Raw genomic sequence first — 23,791 nt, 5'->3', positions numbered from 1 at the left:
TTGTAATAGATTATGAGTACTAACCAATGTTTTTTTTTTTTTTTGTAAATGAAAATCACAACAGAATAACAACAATGAAGCTAGGAAACTACACTTACTGTCACATTTTGAAGTGGAAGGCAAGACTTCTTTCCTCATACAAACATTGGACCTACCTGCCAGAACCAAAGCCAGAGACTTCAAATATGAAGTCGTGTAGTCCACAGCTAGTCCAGAGGCAATGAACCCACCAAATAAGCTTCAAAGATTCTAGGATGCTCTGTCTGGAACTCATCTTGGGTGAAAGTAACTTGTATGAATAACTAGCTTCTTTATTTCTGAATGAGCAATATCAAAATTGTATACTCAGGCAGGTAGAGTGGTATTTTCATTTTTGCACTAATAGAAAGGCAGGGACAACAGACTAAAAAGCTCCAGTTTTCAAGAGTGTACTTAAACCCTATCTTTCCACTTGTGAAGACCCACTATTCTATAACAATGATGGGTAATGATTCTAGCTACCAACATCCAAAAATGAACAATGCTTTGTAAAAGGAAGTAGGCTTCTGACATAGCCCTTTTGCAAGTTCTAAACTTTCTCTAAAGAGTCATCACTATGACTTATACACAGAGGTAGTTGCAATGTTATCAACAGCATTGACAGCTCAAATGGAAGTAGCTTGAAGGTAACTTGAGAGTTCAAAATGTTTTTAAAAACTCAAGAGAAAACCTTTGCAAATTAACAAAGTTGTGAGGTCTAGTCTACCGAAATACCTAATTACCCTAGGGATCCATAGGTGATTCCATAATACCAGACTCGATGCTTTATTTCTCCTCCCCATCCCTAATTGTTCACTTTTGACTAATTCCATAAGGTACATGAGCTGTGGTGGTGCCATATTTCTGCGCCCCTTCAATGTGGAACATATGATCATCAAAGAAGAGATGGGGCCTTATCTTTGCCAAAATGGGACCCTTGGGGGCTCCAGCAAGGAAAAGAGCTTCGTCTATTTCTAGACCCCAGCGGCGAAGGGTTTTCAGCACGCGGGCGCCTGAACTGGCTGCACTCCTGGCTGTAACCAGGTAGGTCCGGATAGGGCAACATAACCGTTCGTCTTTGGCATAAAACTTCTTTTGCAGTCTGCCTAAATCTTCCATAAAGCCTTTCAAGGGACCCTGCAAAAGGAACATATGTCACAGCTGTCATCCATGGAGCAAAAGTAAGTGAATGCTAAAAAGCAGGTGTTTATAAGAAACTTGTAATACTGCATGAAGCATGCAGCATAGACCAGTAATACAATGCTGAAACTCTTCCGTTTATTGTGATTATGTTTCCTTGTATGGAACCATCCTTGCATTCTTAGAATACAAAATAGGATGGCCATATAATTTATCATTTGAACACACATATTTTAAGAGTGAAAGAAGCTTCTGTAAAAAGTTGAACCAGGGCAACAGACATAAACTATCCATGGGAAAATGGGGTTACTCTAAAGTTTAGCTTAGAACTGAACCAAAAGCACTACTTTTTAAATTTATTTATTTTTGTAGAATTGTACATTTTAATATTTATATAAAGTGTACTTTTCTATCTTGTTCAATTTCTTCAGGGTTTGAATCCAATCTTGTCTATATTTACTGTATTTTATATATACACCCTACTTCACACTTACTTTTATCTTCAACCTTTCTGAACACTTACTTTTAGCTGTACTTCTAGCACAGGATAGAGAATTGGATTTTTCTATGTGATACTATCATAAAGTCTTAATTTTTAAAACAAAACTTGAGTTTATAGTAGGGGTGAAATTAAAATGTATGACAGTATTACAAAACATGGGAGGGAGGAATTAAGAGTGTACTCTTGTAAGATTCTTCCATTATACATGATGTGGCATAATATTATTTGAAAGTAGAGTGTTATTGATTAAGGTTATATATTATATATCTGATGCTAACTACTATAAAATCTAACACGAGTAATAAATCATTAATGGTTATGCAATTTTAGGAAGCCTAAAAACATACAATATATACAACAAGTGCTAAGTCACTTCAGTCGTGTCTGACTCTTTGTGACCCCATGGACCACAGCCCTCCAGGCTACCCTGTCCGTGAGATTCTCCAGGCAAGAATACTGGCGTGGGTTTCCATTTCCTCCTCCAGGGGATTGTCCCAACCCAGGGATTGAACCTGTGTCTCTTATATATCCTGCATTAGCAGGCAGATTCTTTACTACTCATGCCACCTTGGAAGCCCCCATGTACAGTAAGTTAAAAAGCAAAAATAATAAGAGGAAAAAAATTAAAGTTAACTAAAGATGAAACAAATCCAAAAAATAGGAAGATGGTAGATTTTAATCTGAGGCTTCCCTGGTGGCTCAGATGGTAAAGAATTCGCCTACGGTGCAGGAGACCCAGACTTGATCCCTGAATCAAGAAGATCCTCTGAAGAAGGAAATGGCAACCCACTCCAGTATTCTTGCTTGGGAAATCTCATGAACAGAGAGACTGGCAGGCTACAGTCCATGGGGTCTCAAAGAGTTGGACACAACTGAGTAACTTAACAACAGCAACAAATAAGTTTCTGCTAATTGAAGGACACCGAACAATATTTAAAGAATTAAAAACAAGTGCAGACTGAGAGAAAATATGTGCAAAGAAATATATGATAAAGCACTTGTACCCAGAATATATAAAGAACTCTCAGAACTCAATAATAAAATGAAAAACAACCCAATTCACATGAGCAAGAGATCTGAACAGAAATTTTTGCCAAAGAATACATATAATGGCAAATAAGCACTTAATAAAATGTTCAATATCATTTGTCATTAGGATATGCAAATTAAAATCACAATGAGGTACTATTATGTAACCACTGAACAACTTAAAACAAACAGATGAAAAACAACTGACATCACCAAATACTGGCAAGGATGCAGAGTAAAAGATCTCTCATGGAAATGCAAAGTGGTATGACCACTTTGGAAAATAGTTTCCTTAAAGTTAAACATATATTTATCCTGTGACCTAGAAATCTTACTCCAAGGTATTTACTTATGAGAAATGAGATTTTATGTTACACAGAATCCTGTGTGAAAATGCTTAAAGTAGCTTTATTTATAAATGTCCCAAACTGGAAATGACCTAAATATTCTCCAGTAGGTAAATTGCTAAGAACATGTGGTTCATCCATAGAACAGGCTGCCTCTGCTGCTGCTAAGTCGCTTTAGTCATGTCCGACTCTGTGAGACCCCATAAACAGCAGCCCACCAGGCTCCCCCATCCCTGGGATTCTCCAGGCAAGAACACTGGAGTGGGTTGCCATTTCCCTCCCCAATGCAGGAAAGTGAAAAGTGAAAGTGATGTCACACAGTTGTGTCCGACTCTTAGTGACCCCATGGACTACAGCCTACCAGGCTTCTCCGTCCATGGGATTTTCCAGGCAAGAGTACTGGAGTGGATTGCCATTGCCTTCTCCGTAGAACAGGCTAGTACTCAGCATAAAAAGGAATGCACTACTGATACACGAATGACACGAATGAATCTCAAATGCATCATTTGAAGTAAAATAAGTCAAATTCAAAAGACTGCATCCTTTGGGGCTCCATTTATATGATACCTGAAGAGGCAAAACATTAGGGACAGAAATCAGATTAGTGGTTGACAGATCCTAAAGAGAGGGAGTACAATGACTTACAAAGAAACACAAGTGAATTTTGTTAGTATTTTGAGTTTGATCATGGTTTCATGTCTGTACATGTATGTTTGCCAAAACTCTCAGAACCATGCACTAAAAATGATGAATTATACTATATATGAAGTACACCTCAACAACTCTGGTTAAAACAGACACATACACACCCATGTGCGTGTGTGTGCACACACATACACAGAGATCACTATTCTAGAATGGTGAAATGAGACAGATATCAAATCAGGAGACAATGAGAATGGATAAATTAATCCTGTCCAGCTGTCCCATTTGCTGGTGACCCTCAGATCTCCTCCATTTGAGACAATTGGACATTGTTGTGACCAAACCACAAGCCCCACGGCCAACATAATTGAAAGTCATGGTTAGGAATCATACCTCATAACTTCTTTCCCATCAGTGGAAACATCTGGCAAAGTCTGGTCTTTATAGAAGAGCTACCCTTTCTATGTGAAAAGTAGTGTATTTTCCCACCGTCAGAAGGACCGTATTATGGAAACAAGTATGCTTAATAAAATTCATTGGGTATTTCTCCAATAACTAGTGTTGAGCTTCACAATTGTTTAATGGGAAAAATGATATAAAATATGGAAAAAGAGGAACTGATAAGTACAGAATCTAAAAGAAAGTTTGATTATTTCCCTGAGATGAGGAAAAATGGTGTTTTAAGATTATCTTGAAATAATTATTTGCATAATTTTTAAATGCTATTTTTTCGAGATCTTGTACATTTTAATAATATTTAAAGGTTAATATACGATTGGCTCTAAATTTCAGCAAAGCAGGCATGTCAATTATAACAAAGGATATTCCTCGTATTAGTAAACTTTGTTAACACTGAACAACTTCTTGACATGAGCTCAAGACTTCTAAACAAGCTATTTAGGAAAGGACTATGAAGTTAAACACACACATGAACACAGAATTTAAATATCACTTGAGCTGTAATGTGCGGTAAGTTAGTAAAACATTCAGCTTTCAACTAGTCTCTTCATGGTTTTATAAATGTAATAAAACTGACAATATTTAAGTACATCTTAAGTTCAAGAAAAGCTGAGAAAAAAATGCCAATTAAAAAAAGGTCTTGGTAAGATTCACATATTAAACCTGAATGATCTATTGTTTCCTATCCAGTTTGGAGAAAATTTTGATATTCAGATCTCCTTTGGTTCCGAAGTTGTAGGTTTTATTTATTCTAGACCATAACTTTAACACTTCAATTCATGGATTGATTTCCCAAAATCTAAAATTTTAATTTCAGTTTGATTCATTGTTCATAATTTGCACTTTTTTGAGGCTCATTATTTGACTGGGTTCAAACTCTAAGTTTTGCAGATTTTTCTCAATCATGTTATGCCTTCATGGAGTTTGAGGTCATGGATGAGAGATTCAACAAGTTTACTGACTGGCTGGAAATGATCTTACTATTTTGAGAACTTATTATGTAGAATTGGCTAATTTGTAAGCTGTATTACCTCTCTTTCTTTACTTATAATTTAGAGGAGATGAACTCTTTATCATGAGGAGAGGATAGAAACATTTCCAAAAGGATAAAAGAACACTAAAATTAAAAAAAAAAAAGTTGGCAGCTTTAAAATGAGGCGTTCATGAAAGAAAGAGAGAAGGCTACAAAGGATAAGAAGTGAGAAGTGCCTAAAAAAATTTATAAATCATCACAGTGAAGAAATAATTACATCTATATGTTGGAAAATAAGTAGATCAAAATTAAGCAGCTTCACTGAACCTACCTGACCAAGAGGCTTATTGTCTGCTAGGGCTTCGTGTTGGAAGCATTTGTCCAGCCCGTGATCCTTGGTACCGTGTTCAGGCTCCTCACAGAAGAGGACGGCGTCCCCATCAAAGACCACACGGAGCTGTGTGTCGCAGTAAGACATGTCCTTGGCGCCTTCATACATCGTTGCAGAGGCGATCCCTGGCAGACCATTGGAATTAATAAACAGTCTTCTTAGGACCATGAGTTTTAGTGTCTACTATTTAAAAACAAAACAAAGAACAGTCCTCCCGGACCTTGAATTTCCTCTCTGGCTGTGACCTGACAACCACACATCTCAAACGAGCTGTCTTTGAGCTGCCTCTGTTGCTATAAGGGATGGGAGAGTGTAAAATGGGTGTAGGACAATCACTGAAGACGTCCACCTCAAGGAAGGTCAAAGCTCTAAAAGACAAACTTAAGGGCTGCCACTTGTGGAAACATCTTAGCAGAAAATCCAATGACGATGATGTAAACAACATAATCATTGAAGCCCAAGGAAACACTAGTGAGACTTCTTTATTAACGAGAAAGAAAAAACCAAGGAATACCTTCTTGTATTGCTTCTAGTACTTTGTCAGAATCCGCAGAAACATACAAGTTGGTAAGATATGCCTTCAAATAGCCAATGGGGCTTTTTCCTCCAGTCAGACAGAAGCGGTCAATTAGTAATCCTATTATCAGGCAAGAAAGACTTTGTTATGGCAGAGACTAAAGACAGCATGCTTACTGGAAATGCAAATGAAAGCTGCCTTCGGAATAACTGAGTGCCTAGAAAAATTTTAGAATTATGTTCATAGTACCAATATTGAAAAATGTCTCAGTTATTTTATATAATAGTAGGTATGTCTGGTGCGTGATAATTTATGAAGTATATCCAGATAGGCCACGCCAGTTTACTGTCACAAGAGCCGTGATGGCAGGCACTAGTATCCTCATTATAGAAAAGGAGACTGAGACATAAACACTTGTTTCAGCCCACTAGATAACATTGACTCTTGTCTAGGCTAGAAGAGTGCACCTTTACTTCAGCTATAGCATCCTCACTCGATGAGAGGGCCAACTGAGATGTGCTCTATTTTTAAGTACCATTTCTGTATTTTCTTAGTAACAATACAATGTAATAGCCAGTAGTGATAGGATTTAAACTATTTTCCTAAAACTGAAGAACAAAAGGTCTGAAATTGTCTCTCTTGACTTGAAAGTTTAAATGAGGTCATTATCAGACTAAAAATTAATAGACCTTTAAATGCCTTCTGAATCAACAACAGCTTTTAAAAAAACACTAGATGCTTGTGAGAAGTCTGTAAAATAGGCACTTCCATACACTGTGGATGAAAGTATGAATTGGCACGGACTGTCTAGAAAGTAATTTTGTATTTAGTGATAAAAGTATTTTTAAATTAAATTAATTTATTTTTAATTAAAGGATAACCGTTTTACCAAATTTAAATCTTATTTTTACTTGGACATACCCATAAGACTGGATATGTCACTTAGCAAATAGGCTAAAGGTCTCCACATAAGTCAGGTAAATTCATAAGAGGAAAAATGGGGACCTCCCTTGAAACTCTCTAACACACTGATGGAGATGTCATGAAGAGTCTAGTGTCAAACAAATTTTCCCTGTAAAGGAATAAAGACAGTTTTGCTGGCATGGGTATGAATTTGATGTATGGGGCAAGCAGCCGGGGAGAGTCAGATGTTAAGAGTGGAAAGGAAAGGTAAAAACCTTAAAACCTTTAACACACATCTGTGGTGAGCAAGAAGTCTGATCACACAGAGAAAGCCCTAGGCTGACGGCACCTTGAAGTCAAGTTCAGAAGTGAAAAACGTAAAACAGAGAAATATATTGCAGGGCCTGGGATTAAGACTTTGAAATTCACACTTGACAAGTTAAGTCCAGAGCTTTGGGCCCGACTCTGGACTGAAGTTAAAAATGAACATGGCCTCTCTTGTTCTGACATAGGCAAATAAACATTCTCACGCAGAAGGGGGTGTCAGTATCAAAGAGGCTGCATTAGTTAGGCCACGGCGAGCAAAATAACATGGCTTCTCTCTTCCAGAGCAGCAAGCTGTTCCTCCACACGGTATTTATTTTACTTACCGTAGTGATTGACGCTGTTTATAAGCCGCACTCCCACTTGGGCATGGTTATTAGTCATCAGTACAATATCAAATAAGTCCTGTTCGTCAGGATACAGCTCACGGAGTCTGCAGTTGACATGCTGCAGTGCCTGTAGGTTACAAACACGGACATGTGTGAGGAGGGCCAGGCAAGGTGGGCATCGGGGGTCTGGAGGGAACGGATCCCTTAGGTGTCCAATTCAAGCTCCGAAGACTCTTCCCTGAGAGACTGTGGCTCCTTTAAGGCAGGGTTATGCCATTCATGTCAGTATTTTCAGCCTCTCATACAAAGGACCTCAGCAAATGTTTATTGAAAGATGGGTGATGTTTTGGTTTACTAGAATTATTTCTGTGAGGTAGACATAAGACCAGGCTAACCCTTTTAGGGTTTGTCTATTTTTGTTTTTGATTCATAAAACCTGCCTTTTTTGATCATCTGATGATTATTTTTTATTGTGAAACATATAGGCTGCCTCAAGAGTTCTCATGTTATCCTTGCACAGAGGCCATGTTAATGGTCTCTGTATTGTTCCAATTTTAGCACAAGTGCCACCAAAGTGAGCATTTTGTCTATTTTTTAAATGTGAGTCTTTAGAATAGGTTTGTGGTTTCCTGCAATGATTCCACTATGCTCCATAACTACTTTCTACTTACAACTAGCAGAGGTGTCATTTGTTTCTGCCTGGTTATGATGTTATTGTATCATATTTGTATAAGCTGTATAGGGGATCAGAGCTAGAAGTGCTATACATTTTGGTGCAAATTCCAAGATTACTTTCTCTATTAAAATCATGCCCCTAAGTGCCAAGAGCATCTTGACTTTTTTAATGTGCTGTGGGGCAGGAGAAGCTAATGTGAATTTCATCGTATTTGAATGGGGTGTTTCATTTCTACTACTTGGAATTGTAAACTCACTATTACTTCTGGTTATTGCTCCTTCTGTGGAGGGAATGATCGTTTCTGTTACAGATCTCAGGATGTGGACTCAGAATTCCAAACCTCGAGCTGCAGTCCCTCCCTCAACAGTGTTGAAGTTTCTTTGAAAATACAAAGTGACCTAGGGTCAACTTGCAAATGGCAAGAATGACAAAGGTAGACTAGGAATGATAAGGAAAACTGGATGAGATCCTAAGGGTTGGCATGGGTCCTTGCCTGCCCTCTAAAGTCCTGGAGGGCCAGAGACAGCTTTGCAGAGTACCTTGACAAAGCGGAAGGCCGGCCCTGGGGTCAAGACGACATTCTCGTTGGTAAGCTGATACTCCATGTATTTCTCCAGACCCTCTTCATCATAGATTTTCCTGCTGTCCATCATGTTGAAGAGTGCCCCGGATGACACAGCAACAGTGATGGCATGCTTGGGTTTGGGCTGCAGAGAGGGGCACCAACAGGAGGACAGTCACACAGATACAAAAGGGTCAGAAATAGAGCTCATGCCAGGGTAGGGTGGGAAGCAAATAGGTGGTCCTGGCTTGGAGGACTGGGATGCTGAAGACAGCCAAGAATGGGATCCTGGCATCTACAGTGCAGAGGGGCAGGTTTAGGGAGGAGAAGCAGTGGCCTGAGTGAGCTTCCCTGCACCACGGAGAGGAGCTAGGCCTCAGGGCTGGGCTGTGTGGGGGTAAACCCGGGTGCCCAGGGGAGGCAGGCCCTGCTCACCGGCCTGGGGCGCAAGCAGTTGGGTGTCTTCTCGTACAGTGTTCTCACAGACGCCCAGTAGGCCTCATTCTCGTCCTCCTCTTCCTCTCGTTTCCTGGCCAGGTCAGACACACAGTCGTGGTCCATCTGAGAGGGGTAGAGCATCCTGCGCTGAGTATAGGATTTCCATTCGGAGGGAGGCGTGCGAGAGTATTCCCGCTGGTGTGTGTCCCTGGAATCGTGCGAGTCCCGGGAGCGGGACATGTCTCGTGTGTCCCGGGACTCTCTCTTATCTCGGCTCTCTCGCATCTCCCGCCCCGTGCTGTGAGACCAGGTGTCAGGATTCTCAGACTTGGTGGTGCGCCGGGACGTGGTCTGCAGCTGGGCCTCCGGGGACATGGAATTCCGTGAGTCGAGTGGCATGTTTTGCGTGGGTGGCGAGGGCTGCGCTGACAGCTGTTTCGGTGACTCTTGATGGCTAGGGGAGGTGGATGAAGTCCGGGAGGTCGTGGAGCTATTGGGGAGCTGGAACAAGAAAGTGGGCCTCTGGGTTCCATGCTTGCTTAGGATCCCTGTACTCCTCTCCGCCCAGCTGGCATCAAGGAGCTGTCCCTTCTGTCTGTTCCATTCCTAGCTCTTACATGGATCCTGGTTCATCTCAGCTTCTTTTAAATAGGGCTTAGTAGTAGTAGTAGTAATTTAGTCGCTAAGTCGTGTCCAACTCTTGCGACCTTATGGACTGTAGCCTGCCAGGCTCCTCTAGGGATTCTCCAGGCAAGAATACTGGAGTGGGCTGCCATTTCCTTTTCCAGGGGATCTTCCCAACCCAGGAATCGAACCTGGGTCTCCTGCATTGCAGGCAGATTCTTTACTGACTGAGCTATGAGGGAAGCCCTTAAATAGGGCTTAAGGGGCTCCAAATGTTAGACATTTCTGTTATGTGAACACAAAGACAGCTCTCATTTTCCCCAGCTGCCCTGTCAGCACCTCTCACTTTCTTTGTTCATTTCCTTTTGTGATAGACAGGGTGGAGGTCCTTTTCCTTGCTCCTACATAGTTGGCACACACTTTGCAAAGTTCTGTCACTTTGTTCACATACACCTGCTTAGTCAGAGACCTCCAGGTAGGACAGAGGGCTTGAGTAAGGGACCTTGCTTGCCCCTGTCTCCACCTGCCACCTCCAGTTAACTCAGCGAGTGGCTGGACAGGAAGTCCCCACCACTGAAGGCACTATAAAGCATCATCTCGGGGCATGTGTCTCCACCTTTGCCCCCTGTAGTTAAAGCAGCGAATGCTGGGAAGGTCGGCAGGCTGGAGAATCAAGTGACTCCCCTTCAGAGTTTCTTGTGCCAGGGAAGTTCAACTGGAGAGAATCATCTTCCTAAACTGGAAGCAATCTTTCTAGAGAAAGGACTCTTTCACTAAGGTGTAAGAGAGATTATAAGTATCCATATATCATTCCAGCTTTTGTGACTGTTTCACAAGTTTCAAAAGGCATGTTCTTGGTTAAATTATTGAGCCAGTCCTCCTCACAAAGATAGACAGATTGTTTCTCCCAGTGCCTGGGACCAGGTCACCCTCTGCATTCAAAAACTTAATCTCACGACAGACTTTTTATTTTGTGTGACTAGGCCTAGTTAAGGGCTCACAGTGTCACACAGCCTAGTATTCTTCAACAATTTATCTCCTTTGTTGACCTTTTCACCCCCTCTTCTGAGTCTTGAGTACTCAATGAATAGTTTTTAAATGTGTGAAGTAAGGAAGGAGAAACCATGGAGTTTAATCATTCAGGGAGCCGTTAAGAGACCTAGAGACTCTAGGTTTTGATCTAGTTCTGTGGGCATTACTAATGAGAAATCTTAGGTGACTCTGTGTTTCAGTTTCCTTACGCTGGGGATTAGTGGGGGCGGGAGTGTGTGACACTAATTAGCTGAAAGATATAAAATACACAGAACAGGGCCTGGCACATAGAAAGTATCAGTGCACATTGCTGTTATTATTACTATTATTCTTCAATGTGCTCTTCCCTTTCGTGTCCATCTCTACCTTAAGACTGGTGTTCTTGCTTCTGGACTCCTCTGCTGATGGAGGTCTGGTGGATGGGCTCCGTGAAGTTCGAGACCACTGATTTCGCACTACGTACCCTCGAGAGTCTGACTTCGGCAAAGTTAATTCTTGTGATCCCTTTTGAGGAGAGAAGAGACCCAGAAGTGTAATACCCCACCCCCACCCCCTGACCTTCCACACATGTGCTGATGAAATAGCCATGTCGAGCTAAATATGGCAGTGCTCAGTGAGAAGGTCCCTGCCCTCTATAACCTGTAATTCAGCCTTAGCCCTTGTGTATTTTTCTAGCTCTGATTGAATCCTAACTTCTGTGAGGATCTATGAAGTGGGAATCTACCTGGAAGGGCATCCAAAACCAAGAAGCAAATCTGATATCTCATGTTTTTTCACCTGTGACTCCAAGAGTCTTATGCGAAGCTTAGTAGAGTTGAGCATTCTTCCTCCCTTTTCCCCACATCTTTCCTTAAGGATAAGCCTGTTATCAGATGCTGAAAAGACATCTCCAGCACTTTTGACCAGACTGCAAAGATGAAAGCAGCTGGTACCTGGTTAAGGCTGCCGCAGTGCTCCAGGCACTGCAGGAGAAGGAATAGCGCCCTCTAGCACTCCCTTTGGGAGGAACAGGATGGAGGAGACCATGGAGAGGCAAGTGGACATTTCTATTCCCGTATCCTTCCCCTCACCCAGATTGCCTGTGGCTCCCCTCCAAAATCAATAGTTTGATCTCTGCTCACCCTGATCATCGTGATCTGCCGGCCCTGTTCCCACAACAGGCACATGTGAATATAAATACGTATTGTGCGGCAGGGGCTAAGAAGTACTTTTCCCTCAGCTGCACAAAGGCAGCGTCTACACGACGGGTGACCCCGCATGGAGCAACATCTCAGCGAGTGATTCGGTATGACTGCACGTCTCATCTGAAAGATGGTGCAGAAAATGGTCAATGTGATGGCCAGACTCCCCTTCCCTCCCTGATTTGAACATAGACCAGTCTCTTCCCTTAGGCTGAGCAGAGGTTTCTATACCACTTGTTCTGTATGAAGACTGGGATGTGGACTGGACTGGGAGGCAGGGACCAGCTAGCTTCTCCTAGGTTTTTCTTGACCTCTCCACAAGGGCATTAGGTATCCCTTAATGTACATCTTGATAGTCAGTCTTTTCTCCCCAGACTCCACTGCCCCCTAATATTTTTTGTTATGCTGTCTACTCTTTAATTTTCTCACCAACTCTAAAGAGGTCAGCTCACCTGAGTGGTCAGACGAACTGATTTCTCAGAATCCTTTCTAGATTTGTCTCCTTCTAGGCTGTCTTTTGAGTACCTCGATCCAGTCTCATTCTTGACATGGAAACAAAGAATGTTTATTAATTTTTTACCTCAGGGACATTAGAAACCTTGGGTATGGGGAATGAAAGGATAAATAAGGATTAGAATTTGTCTCTTTGCCATTATCAAAAAATATAAATTTTAGATATTATTTTCTCCCCTGTTCTAACAAGCGTGAGTAAAAAGAATACATATCAGAGAACTATACGAACAAATTTTTAATATAGAAATTTGTTGATGTATAGATTTGAGGTGGTGGTAGTTTAGTTGCTAAGTCGTGTCTGACTCGTCTCACTCTTGTGACCCCATGGACTGTAGCCCAGCAGGCTTCTCTGTCCATGGGATTTCCCAGGCAAGAATACTGGAATGGGTTGCCATTTCCTTCTCCAGGGGATCTTCCTGACCCAGAAATTGAACCTGGGTCTCTTGCTTTACAGGCATTCTCCTGCATTTCAGATGGATTCTTTACCAACTGAGCCACCAAGAAAGCCCAATAGATTTCGAAACATGAAACATTTATCATTTGAAAAATGATAACGGGGGAAATACTTTGGGATAATTTCCCAGAGGTCAGTAGCACTTAGAATTAAGTGTGGAGTTGCTTACACAGAACATTTTTTTCCCCATTACTCAGAAGGTTGCTTCTTATGGAACTTTTTCATTTGCCATGTAGAATCGAAACTTCTCTCTCTTTTTTTTTTTCCATAAACCAATTTTCTGTAGATCTGAGCCTCATCAATAATAGATTTTTAAAATCAAAGACCTTAATCCTGTAGAAATCAATCAATAGGCATGTATTCTATCCGTATCATCTAACTATTCATAGCATCAAGAGTGAAAAGAGGTTTCTTATCAATAAACTAATAGGGAAGGCCATGCAGGGAAACACAAGATAACTTATTTCATGGACATCTATTCCTTTTTTTTTTTTTTCATTTTAAATTGCAGGAAATACTATTTTACTGAACCAGTATTTCTTTTTTTTTTTTTAATTTTATTTTATTTTTTAAACTTTACATAACTGTATTAGATTTGCCAAATATCATGAACCAGTATTTCTATTGCTTCCTGCCAATTCAGTAACTATAATGCAGTCAAGATTAATATTATTTATCTATTTAGGGAGCTCAACTTCCAGCATAAACTGAGGTTTTCAAGGGCAGTCTGTTAATCTCTTTATGCTCTGTGTCTTGCACTCACGAAAAATCTCCAGTTGAGTGATTGAGTCTGTGTCTGAAGAGAATGGCATAGCTGTGCAGTCCTAGAACTAATCCTAAAATCTTTTTGTCACCATGCCCCCAAACACACACACACCACCACCACTGCCACCATCACCACCATAAAATCCCACCACTTCTAACTCCAAAAGATATTTTAATCCAGTCCCTCTTCTCCATTTCTTTTACCATTGCCTTGTTCTAGGCCTTTAGATCATTATGGACATGTAATCTTAAAATACAGCTTTTAACCAGATTTTATGGCCTCAAATCCTCTCAACTTCTAGGTCTATCTACTCGATTTATTTATGATATTTATAAAATATAAATCTACTGATGCTTTATTTTCAGGTGCATTCTTCATTCGCTTGGTTAGAGAGACAAGAGACTCATGCTGTATCCTGTCCACCTCTAATTTGTATACCCTCCACTCTACATCTTATCTCTGTTCTATTTATGCCAAATGACTTGTATTTGTCTGTATACCACCCTTATTTTCTTAAAACCTCCTTTTCCCCTCAGTGTTCTTCAGAACTAAGCTCAGCATGACCTGGGAGAAGTTCCCAGTGTTAAACATTCCTCTGCGTTGCCTGTGTCTTGTGTACACACTTTTACTGAGCGCCAAATTGAACTTTGTTTATGTATTCTCTTTCCTACTAGGCTGTGCATTCTTCAAAGATAGCAACTGTGTTTCACCTCTTACCACTAGCATATGAGCATCTGCTCAATGAATGCTGATTATTGGATGGACTTATACCACATGCTTTCAGCTCCTTTTCCTCCACTCTCCATATTCTTTACCTCTCCTTTTGTCTCTATGCGTGGTCATCCTCTAAATTTGATTGCTGCAAAGCACTGCCCCAGAGCAAAGGAAGGGCTGACATCTATGTTTCCTCAGTTCTTTGGCAAGATTCTAGGACATTCAATTCACTGACCTTCTTTTTCTGTTTCAGAGATGTTTGACTCATTTCTCTAACTACTGATATTCTTTTGTTGTTATGTAGATTTTCTTCTCCCCAGCTCCATTTCCTGTTGTTTCTGTTGCTCAGTTTAGGTTTGCATTTAGAATGTCAAATTTATGACATCACATGTGATTCCATAGTAACCAGCTGACTGTGTGACTATGTGACTTTTTTAAAAAAGAAATAGTATTTATTTGAGTGCATCCATTCATAACCATTGTCTGGGTTTTTATGAATCAATGTCTAAACAATGTTCAAATGTTTAATATCATCATCAGCATTACTGTTTCCTTCTTTTTAAATCTGTCTAATATTTCTAAGTTACTCATCCTATCAATCCCGTTTGTGGGTGTACATTTTCTGGTACTGCCAAAATGAATGGCAGACTCATTTGTGGGCCTGATCATTTCTTACTATTTATCCTGACAGACTTTGGAGAACTTTCTGAAAATCTGGAGACTATTTTTAACCGCTGAGACCTGTTCTACGCTTGAGTGTAGCTTCAGTGTTTGGTGTATCTTTCACAATGGCAAGGCCACGTCCATTCATTAAGTTAAAGTACTTAATGTGGATAGACATAGTGTGGCAGAATGACACTTTCACTGTTTTTCCTGGTGGTTGCCCCATCCCGAAAACATCTAAACATACATCTGTCCCTCTTGTGTACACACAGAGAAGAATGTGTAAAATCCAGTCCCTGACTCTGGTGTATAAGGTCCAATAATGTTCTTCACTTATGGTTCTGCTTTTAGGTCAGAGACATGTGCCATGCCAATCTGATATTGTCAAGCCATCATGGACTGAGACAGGAGAAGTTCTGACAGCTTTAATCAAAGTTCTCCAGAGGTCTTCTAGATAGTTGGTTATGTACACACCAGGTTAGACCACCTGGTTTTCCATCCTTAAATTCTGTCCCCTCCCAGCCCCCATTTCTCACTGTGATCTCTGACAAGTTGTTGAATTATCCTAAATCTCAATATCCTCATTTAGAAAATGAAGATAATGATGGTATCAGCACCAAATGGCAGTTGTGATAGTTGAAATATAAAGTTTTGAAGACAGTGGCATTCATGAGTTAGCAGTGGACACTGTCCATGTCACAAAAAGGATAGCTTGGGGCATGTTGGGCCTCATGTTAGTCAACATAGCTGCACCTTTCCTGAGGCAACAGAATAGCTTACGGAAGGAAAGAAAAATTTGATTTTCCTGTTGTCTTCATCTGCCACTTGAATTGGTTTGCTGCGTCCCTTTTCTCCTGCTGTGTTACAAATAGCCATTTATTTATCAGTTTAAACAAGTCTGTTTATTATCTCATAGTTTCTCAAACTAGAAGTCCAAGTGGGCTTAACTGAGTTCTCTGCTCAGGATCACCTAAGGCTGAAACCAAGGTGTATGCCGGGATGGGTCGGAAGTTCTGAGGAAGAATCTGCTTCCAAGTCGGTTCATGTTCAAGGAATCCAGTTTCCTGCAACTGTAGAGCTGAAGTCCAAGTTGCTGGGTGTTGGCCAGTGTCTACTCTCAGCTCCCAGAGGCCATTCTCAGGTCCTTGCTCCAAGCCCTCCCTCTCATTAATGGGGAACCTCCATCATGTTGAATTCCTCTCTTGTCTTGAATCTCTCTGCCTTTCTCTTCTGTTAAGAGACAGAGACAATGCTTTGTTCTTAAAGAAATCAAATGATTAGGTTATGCCTACTTGGAAAAATCTCCTTTTAATGTAACCAAGTCAGCTGATGAATAACCTAAATGATAGCTACAAAATCTCTTTGTAGAACATATCATGGAGGTGGTGTCCCACTTCATACAGTGGGAAGGAATCATTTAAGGATAAGGGTCTTCTGTGGGGCCATCATATTAAACTGTGTCCACCACACTCACTTAACTTACTTTACCTTAGTGACCTTTCAAATCCGGAGCTAAAAGAGTAAAACCCAGGCTTGCAAATTATTGACCACCATCTTCTACCTCAAGGAATATAGGCTAACTAGGACTTCTTTAGGCACTTGATTTAAATACCTTTTCTATTTTTGAAAGTATGGGCTGGGAAAGTTAATAGATGGAGAGGTGTCTGAGCTTATTCTTAAGTCTCTTGGATTCAAGTGTTTGGATATTTTTGGAGGAGTGATGAACGTATCCCTTTAGCCCTTTGATAGTCTGTGACTGTTTAAGCAGTCGTGGAACAGCCCTGGGAGCACCTTGAAGCACCTACTGAGTGTTTGTTGTTGTTGTTTAGTTACTCAGTCATGTCCTACTCTTTGTGACCCCATCGACTACAGCCCACCAGGCTCCTCTGTCCATAGGTTTCCCAAGTAAGAAAGAATACCGTGGGTTGTGATTTCCTCCTCTAGGTAATCTTCCCAACCCAAGGACTGAACCTGCATCTCCTGCATTGAGAGATGGCTTCTTTACCACTGAGCGACTAGGGTGGCTAGGGAAGTCCAATGATTTTTTTTTCCCCTAAAAATAAACTCAGCAGTGGCCACAGGACTGGAAAAGGTCAGTTTTCATTCCAATCCCAAAGAAAGGCAATGCCAAAGAATGCTCAAACTACCTCACAATTGCACTCATCTCATACGCTAGTAAAGTAATGCTCAAAATTCTCCAAGCCAGGCTTCAGCAATATGGGAACCATGAACTTCCTAATGTTCAAGCTGGTTTTAGAAAAGCCAGAGGAACTAGAGATCAAATTGCCAACATCTGCTGGATCATGGAAAAAGCAAGAGAGTTCCAGAAAAACATCTATTTCTGCTTTATTGACTATGCCAAAGCCTTTGACTGTGTGGATCACAACAAACTGTGGAAAATTCTGAAAGAGATGGGAATACCAGACCACCTGACCTGCCTCTTGAGAAACGTGTATGCAGGTCAGGAAGCAACAGTTAGAACTGGACATGGAACAACAGACTGGTTCCAAATAGGAAAAGGAGTATATCAAGGCTGTATATTGTTACCCTGCTTATTTAACTTTTATGCAGAGTACATCATGAGAAACGCTGAGCTGGAAGAAGCACAAGCTGGAATCAAGATTGCTGGGAGAAATATCAACAATTTCAGATAGGCAGATAATACCACCCTTATGGCAGAAAGTGAAGAACTAAAGAGCCTCTTGATGAGAGTGAAAGAGGAGAGTGAAAAAGTTGGCTTAAAGCTCAACATTCAGGAAACTGAGATCATGGCATCCGGTCCTGCCACTTCATGGCAAATAGATGGGGAAACAGTGGAAACAGTGGCTGACTTTATTTTTGGGGGGGCTCCAAAATCACTGCAGATGGTGACTGAAGCTATGAAATTAAAAGATGCTTACTCCTTGGAAGGAAAGTTATGACCAACCTAGACAGCATATTAAAAAGCAGAGACAGTACTTTGTCAACAAAGGTCCATCTAGTCAAGGCTATGGTTTTTCCAGTGGTCATGTATGGATGTGAGAGTTGGACTATAAAGAAAGCTGAGTGCCGAAGTGCCGGGGACCAGCCCCGGCTGATCCAGGGTATTCGAAGGAGAGACGGCTAGGCGAGGGTCAGGGAATAACTGCTTAATTACACTTTAATTAAGGATACAAAGAGTAATAGAATAAGGATAGCTCAGTGAGGAAATTCAGTGGAGAAAAGCGGCTGAAATAAGGATAGCTCAGTAGGAAAATTCAGTGGAGAAAAGAAGCTGAGTGGCTTGGTTTACGGGGAAAATCAATATAACCCATGACACCAGGTTAGCTCTGACCACGGAGGCCGCAGGCGCCCTCTCGAATAGCGGAAGGTGCCCCACCTTAGACACCTTCTCGAGTGGGTCTTAGAAGCCCAGGCAAATAAATGGTCGCAGAGGACATCCGCGCTCCAGATGGACGCTCAGCTGGAATTTGGGAGAGAGAGTGACATGGGGAGACCAAGTTTCAGTGAACAAGGCCCGCACTTTATTTTCCAAAGTAGTTTTTATACCTTAAGGTATGCATAGAGGATAATGGGGGAAGGGATGGAGTCATGCAAGGACAGCAGTTCCTGGTTCTAATCTAAGCCAGGCTTTCAAACTTATCATATGCAAAAGTTCAGGTGATTGACATCATCTTCTGGCCCGGAGGCCTGTTAACATTTTAAGAAACTTATTTTTCTCTAAAGGTGATTATTCCAAAGTCAGGCACCAGCCTTCCAAAAAGCATTGGACAAAGCTGCATTTTACATTTCTATACACCCATTATATCAATCAATACACTGCCAAAGACACAGTAGGTAAGGAGTATGGAGACTTAGCAGCAAACATTGGCCCAACAAGTGAAAAACCCTTCACCAATACATTTTCTAATCAATCTTTTAACTACTCAAAGGAATCTGTGTTTAGGCAGTTTAGAACATCTCCTGCCTCTCACAGTTGGGAGGCTCTGAACAATCACATGTGGCCGGAAAAACCCATTCAGGCAGGCTAGAGGATTTCCAAAGGAGTTTGTAGGTTGAAACACTGTCACATCCAGGAATTATTAACTGGAGCTGTAAGCTAACTCTCTTTTCAGAGAGAGGTAGTGGGGGACAGTCCCCCGTAAAGTCAGAGGTGTAGGTGAAAGCACAAAGCAGAAAGTAGGCAGACTCTGGTTTTGGGGGTAGATGCTCGAGAATTTCCAGGGGGACTCCTGAGGCTCGATCCCGCCTTTGTGTATGCCGAGCCTCCTTCCTCATGACCTTTGTCATGGGCGGAGTGCCTCACGCTGGCTCCCGGCAGTGATAGAATTCCAGTTGAGCTATTACAGATCCTCACTCAATATGCAATATGCCGGCTCCCAGCACCGAAGAATTGATGCTTTTGAACTGTGGTGTTGGAGAAGACTCCTGAGAGTCCCTTGGACTGCAAAGAGATCCAGCCAGTCCATCCTAAAGGATATCAGTCCTGGGTGTTCATTGGAAGGACTGATGTTGAAGCTGAAACTCCAGTCCTTTGACCACCTCATGCGAAGAGCTGACTCATTTGAGAAGACCCTGATGCTGGGAAAGATTGAGGGCCGGAGGAGAAGGGGACGACAGAGGATGAGATGATTGGATGGTATCACCGACTCAATGGACATGAGTTTGGGTAAACTCCAGGAGTTGGTGATGGACAGGGAGGCCTGGCGTGCTGCGGTTCATGGGGTTGCAAAGAGTCGGACATGACTGAGCGACTGAACTGAACTGAAAAATAAATGTGAGGATAAAGTGATTTATCCTTTTTACACCTTTCTGTAGAAATGAAGTCATCTCTCATGATTGACCTTCAAAATGTATACCTGAGATATCAATGTGGGTTTTCAAGTCAAATAAACCTGCATTTAAAAGCTAGCCCTGCTACTAATTGTTTGGTAAACCTCTCAACACCTCAGTAAATCCCCCAACATCTCTGAACCTTGTTTTTTATCTCTATAAGATGGGTATTTTGATATCTAGTTTGAGGATCTCTTAGGGAGAAAGATATGTGGAATGCTTTTAATATATTTGGCCCAGAATTCCTGGTTTTGTGGCCAACTGAGTCACACACATTACTTTGCAGTCCCTCTCATCAGGAAGCGGGGATTTCCCACCCCTTGAATCAGACCTGCCTGTGACTTGTTTTATCTACAGTGGTGCTAGGAAGTAGCATTGTGTGAGTTCTAGAACCTGGGCCCTCAAAAGCTTGCAGTAGCTCATTTTCCCTTCTGAAATGCCTAGGGATGGTCTGAAATCTTTATGAATGAAAAAACATGGACCATGAGAGCTCATGATTTTGATAAGGCAATGTGTCCAAAGTCACAAAATCGGCAGTGGATAGAATCAAGTTTCTAACTCAATCCTATCTGCCTCTGAAACTTAACAATGATTGTTTTTTTTTGTTTAATCACACTTCCTCATCTGGGAGCTTCTCCAGTGGCCATTCTTCTATCCCCAGCTTAACAGTAGGTCAGTTGGAAACCCTATGCAGTTAATTGAATAGTCTAATTAATTAGATCAGAAAAGCCTTGCAAGTTTCTAAGTATGAACCTTATCCAATGAGACCATGTCTCTACAAGTCACAGAGCATGAATAAGGAGAAACTTCTCATATAAATCCTGCTGATGGTGTTTGTGAATAGTACGCTTGCTATGAGCTGATAAGTGGAAATTCCTCATCCAGAATATTGATTGAAGGGCAGCATGCATATACCAGGCCCTGCCCAGATGGCAGGTATGTGAGTGTTCTGTTTACATGGGTCAAGTCTGCAAAGTACAAGTTCTGGGATGATTATCCAGAGAAGAGAGTATGCTACTCAGCATTCACCAGTGAAGAATAAGCTGTTTTTGAAGTTCATATTTCTTGAGTGTGTCCATCTTGATTATCCATATGACTCAGGAGAAAATTTGAATTTAGGTAGCCAGAGAACTCTGTCTGTGGCACAGGCTAATGTGATGTGATTGATGGATTGGGAAAGAATTAAAAAATGTAAAACACTTGTAATTTAGAATTTATTTTTTTAGATTTTTTTTTTAATGTGGACCATTTTTAAAGTCTTTATTGAATTTGTTACAGTATTGTTTCTGTTTTACATTTTGGTTTATTGGCCTCAAGGTATGTGGAATCTTATTTCACTGACCAGGGATTGAACCTGTGACCCCTGCTTGGAAGGCAGAGTCCTAACCATTGGACCACTACGGAAGTCCCTAGAAAATATATATTTTTAAAGTAATCTGGAGGGGAATCATAAAGTTAAAGATGTTCTTTTAAAGTATAAGTCCTTTAAAAATAGAAGTGTTACTTAATTGCTATGTAGATTAGCATTCTGAGCTTCAATCTTCCCTTCTGTAAAATAGGAATTAAGTGTTTATATGCGTCTCACAATTTTGTCATAAAACTTGAATGAAATCATGCAAGTAAAAGCATGTAGCACAGTTCACAGTGAGTTCTTAATAACACATACCTCCAAGACAACTTCCATTAAAATATATATATATATATATATCTGCATGTTTGAACAGGGAGAAAAGGTCAATTGGAAGATGGCCAAAGGGCTTAAAAATCAGGCAGGCTAAGTAGAAATTGGTGACCACTTTCTCATAAAGGTGAGAGAACTTGGTGCCAGTGTGAAATCAGGGTCTTGATCTTTTTAAAAAAATCATGAGGAATTTTTTCCACTTCTCATTTGGCTAAGCCAAAATGGTCCATGTTCACCTTTTTTCCTCCATCCTGCCTTCAACACTTACTTTCATAAGTAAAGTTAACAAATGATCCCATTTCTCCCATTAGTAACAGCCATTAGCAGGAATGTTCAACACTCACCAACATTAACCAAACCCTAATTAGCCAAACACGGCCTTCCACCCCTTACAATGCACACCTTTCTTTTCCCATGCCTGCTATGACTCTCCTAAAAGAAACATTTATAGAACTCCCCTCCTTAGCCCACTCTCCCTCACATCATTAATCAGCTTGCTATGCCTCATCCAAAGGGGGGAAAAAAATTATTCAGTTTCCTGTTGCATGCCGGCCAGATGAGCAAGTGCTAAGCAGGACTTCAGTATGTACCCTCATGTTCACGGCACATACGCAGCTGCACCTGGGACTACAGTGTGTTAAGGAGGACGTGTCCTGGATTTCACAGAGGCCGCCTTTTAAATGTCTGGTAATGTATGATGCTGTGGTGCTTCCACTTTCCAGAGCCAAGTCTTGAGCAGAACAAAGCAGGGGAATACTTTCTAACCTGGGACCTGGAGGCTGCTATCGGCTTGCTTGGAGAACCCATGATCTGAGAGGGGCTCTGAGGACTCAGCTTCAAGAAAAGGAAAAAAGAGAAGGCTGAGATGTCTACATGTATGCATGTTCATCACACTGCCCCTGCATTGTCACCAAGTTATTTCCTATGTGGAGGTGACAGTGGTAGGAACTTCATTTCTGGGCTCCAGGAGCTCCCAGGCAGCATGTCTGCCTCCTTGGCCAGGTAGTATGTTGTGGAGATAAGTAATGGGTTTGTGGTCTGCAGACTTGGCTTTGAACATTAATGCTGCCATTTCCTATGGGTCTCTGCAAGTTCCTTAAGCTCACAGCCTGTTTCCTCATTTGTAAGATAGGAATGATAATAATACTGACCTCATAGAGAGAAAAGAAACAAGAAATGTGAAGGACGAAGCACAATGCCTGGCACAGAACAGGCACTCAGTAACCATCATTGTCCCAGGTCCCCTGCCTCCTGATTCACCTGCAAAAACAAATTTCAGGGACGCTGGGGAGGATTTTATCTGGACCCTGTGACCACCTAGCGAGGGCCTTGCCCTGAACTTTAGTGCCCCATGAACAGGAGACTAGGAGTCTTTTCTCTTTGTTTTACTTTGGCCTGTTTTTTATTTGGGGTCTGTGTGATTTCCTGGCAACAGCCCCGTTGGTGGTGAGAAAATATGCGTGTTTGCTATTTGAGGAGCAAGCAGCTTGTTTCTAGAGGTCCCTCCCCCCCAACATGGTTGTAAAATGTAGGTCAGCAATGAATGTCTCTTAGCTCAGCACAGCTCAAATTAGAATCCCAAGTCTAGTCTACCTTGGATTCTGTATTCCTGGGGATGCATATGGGCCAAATTGACTTTCATAACACTTTTCAGTCTTTTGAAGTTTGACTTCAAGATTGATAGCCTTTTTTTCTTTTCTGGTTAGTCTCCTTGGCTGCCCACTTTCTCCTTTCCAGTAAAATCACAAAGTTTACTTCTACTCCTGTGTTCCTATTTTGTGGATGGCACTACCCTCCTCCCAGTAGTTCAGGTAAAATCCTGGATTTATCCTAGACCCCTGCGTCTTCCTCCCTATCACATCCTGTTGCTCATTAGCATCTTTTGGCTTAAGATCATTAATATTCTTCAAGATCAGCCATGTCCTCCCATCACACATCCTTTTACTGTGTTTCCTTTCTTCTGAAAGTAGTCTCTAGTAAGCAGCATATAGATGGGTATCTCTCTCTCTTTTTTAAAATCAATTCACTCACTCTTTGTCTTTTGATTGGCAAATTTAGTCCATTTACATTTAAATTAACTTAATTATTTTCTAGATTT

The 23,791-nt window shown here is 41.3% G+C and overlaps 1 protein-coding gene and 1 non-coding gene across 3 annotated transcripts; both read right to left on the bottom strand.

Moving 5' to 3' along the window:
• Positions 1 to 622: 622 nt before the first annotated feature.
• Positions 623 to 14,886, bottom strand: LOC102406031 (cytosolic 5'-nucleotidase 1B). 2 transcript variants are annotated; one of them, XM_025261528.3, is made up of 10 exons: positions 14,773 to 14,886; positions 12,543 to 12,632; positions 12,031 to 12,213; positions 11,276 to 11,413; positions 9,251 to 9,754; positions 8,793 to 8,960; positions 7,575 to 7,704; positions 6,019 to 6,141; positions 5,445 to 5,629; positions 623 to 1,155 (listed from the first exon to the last, which is right to left on the bottom strand). In XM_025261528.3, the coding sequence occupies exons 1-10, from the start codon at positions 14,803 to 14,805 to the stop codon at positions 832 to 834; spliced, it is 1,878 nt and encodes a 625-aa protein (XP_025117313.2). In that variant the 5' UTR covers positions 14,806 to 14,886; the 3' UTR covers positions 623 to 831. The 2 variants fall into 2 exon arrangements, with proteins under 2 accessions (XP_025117313.2, XP_006054375.2); XM_006054313.4 differs by lacking the exon at positions 12,031 to 12,213 and having other exon boundaries at positions 624 to 1,155.
• LOC112578318 lies at positions 8,053 to 8,159 on the bottom strand. Its single transcript, XR_003102609.1, has one exon. It is a non-coding gene; the product is annotated as a U6 spliceosomal RNA (small nuclear RNA).
• Positions 14,887 to 23,791: the final 8,905 nt, after the last annotated feature.

Source organism: Bubalus bubalis, chromosome 12 (assembly GCF_019923935.1).
Source record: "Bubalus bubalis isolate 160015118507 breed Murrah chromosome 12, NDDB_SH_1, whole genome shotgun sequence".
NCBI classification, from domain to species: Eukaryota; Metazoa; Chordata; class Mammalia; order Artiodactyla; family Bovidae; genus Bubalus; species Bubalus bubalis.
This window is presented reverse-complemented; position numbering and strand designations above follow the sequence as displayed.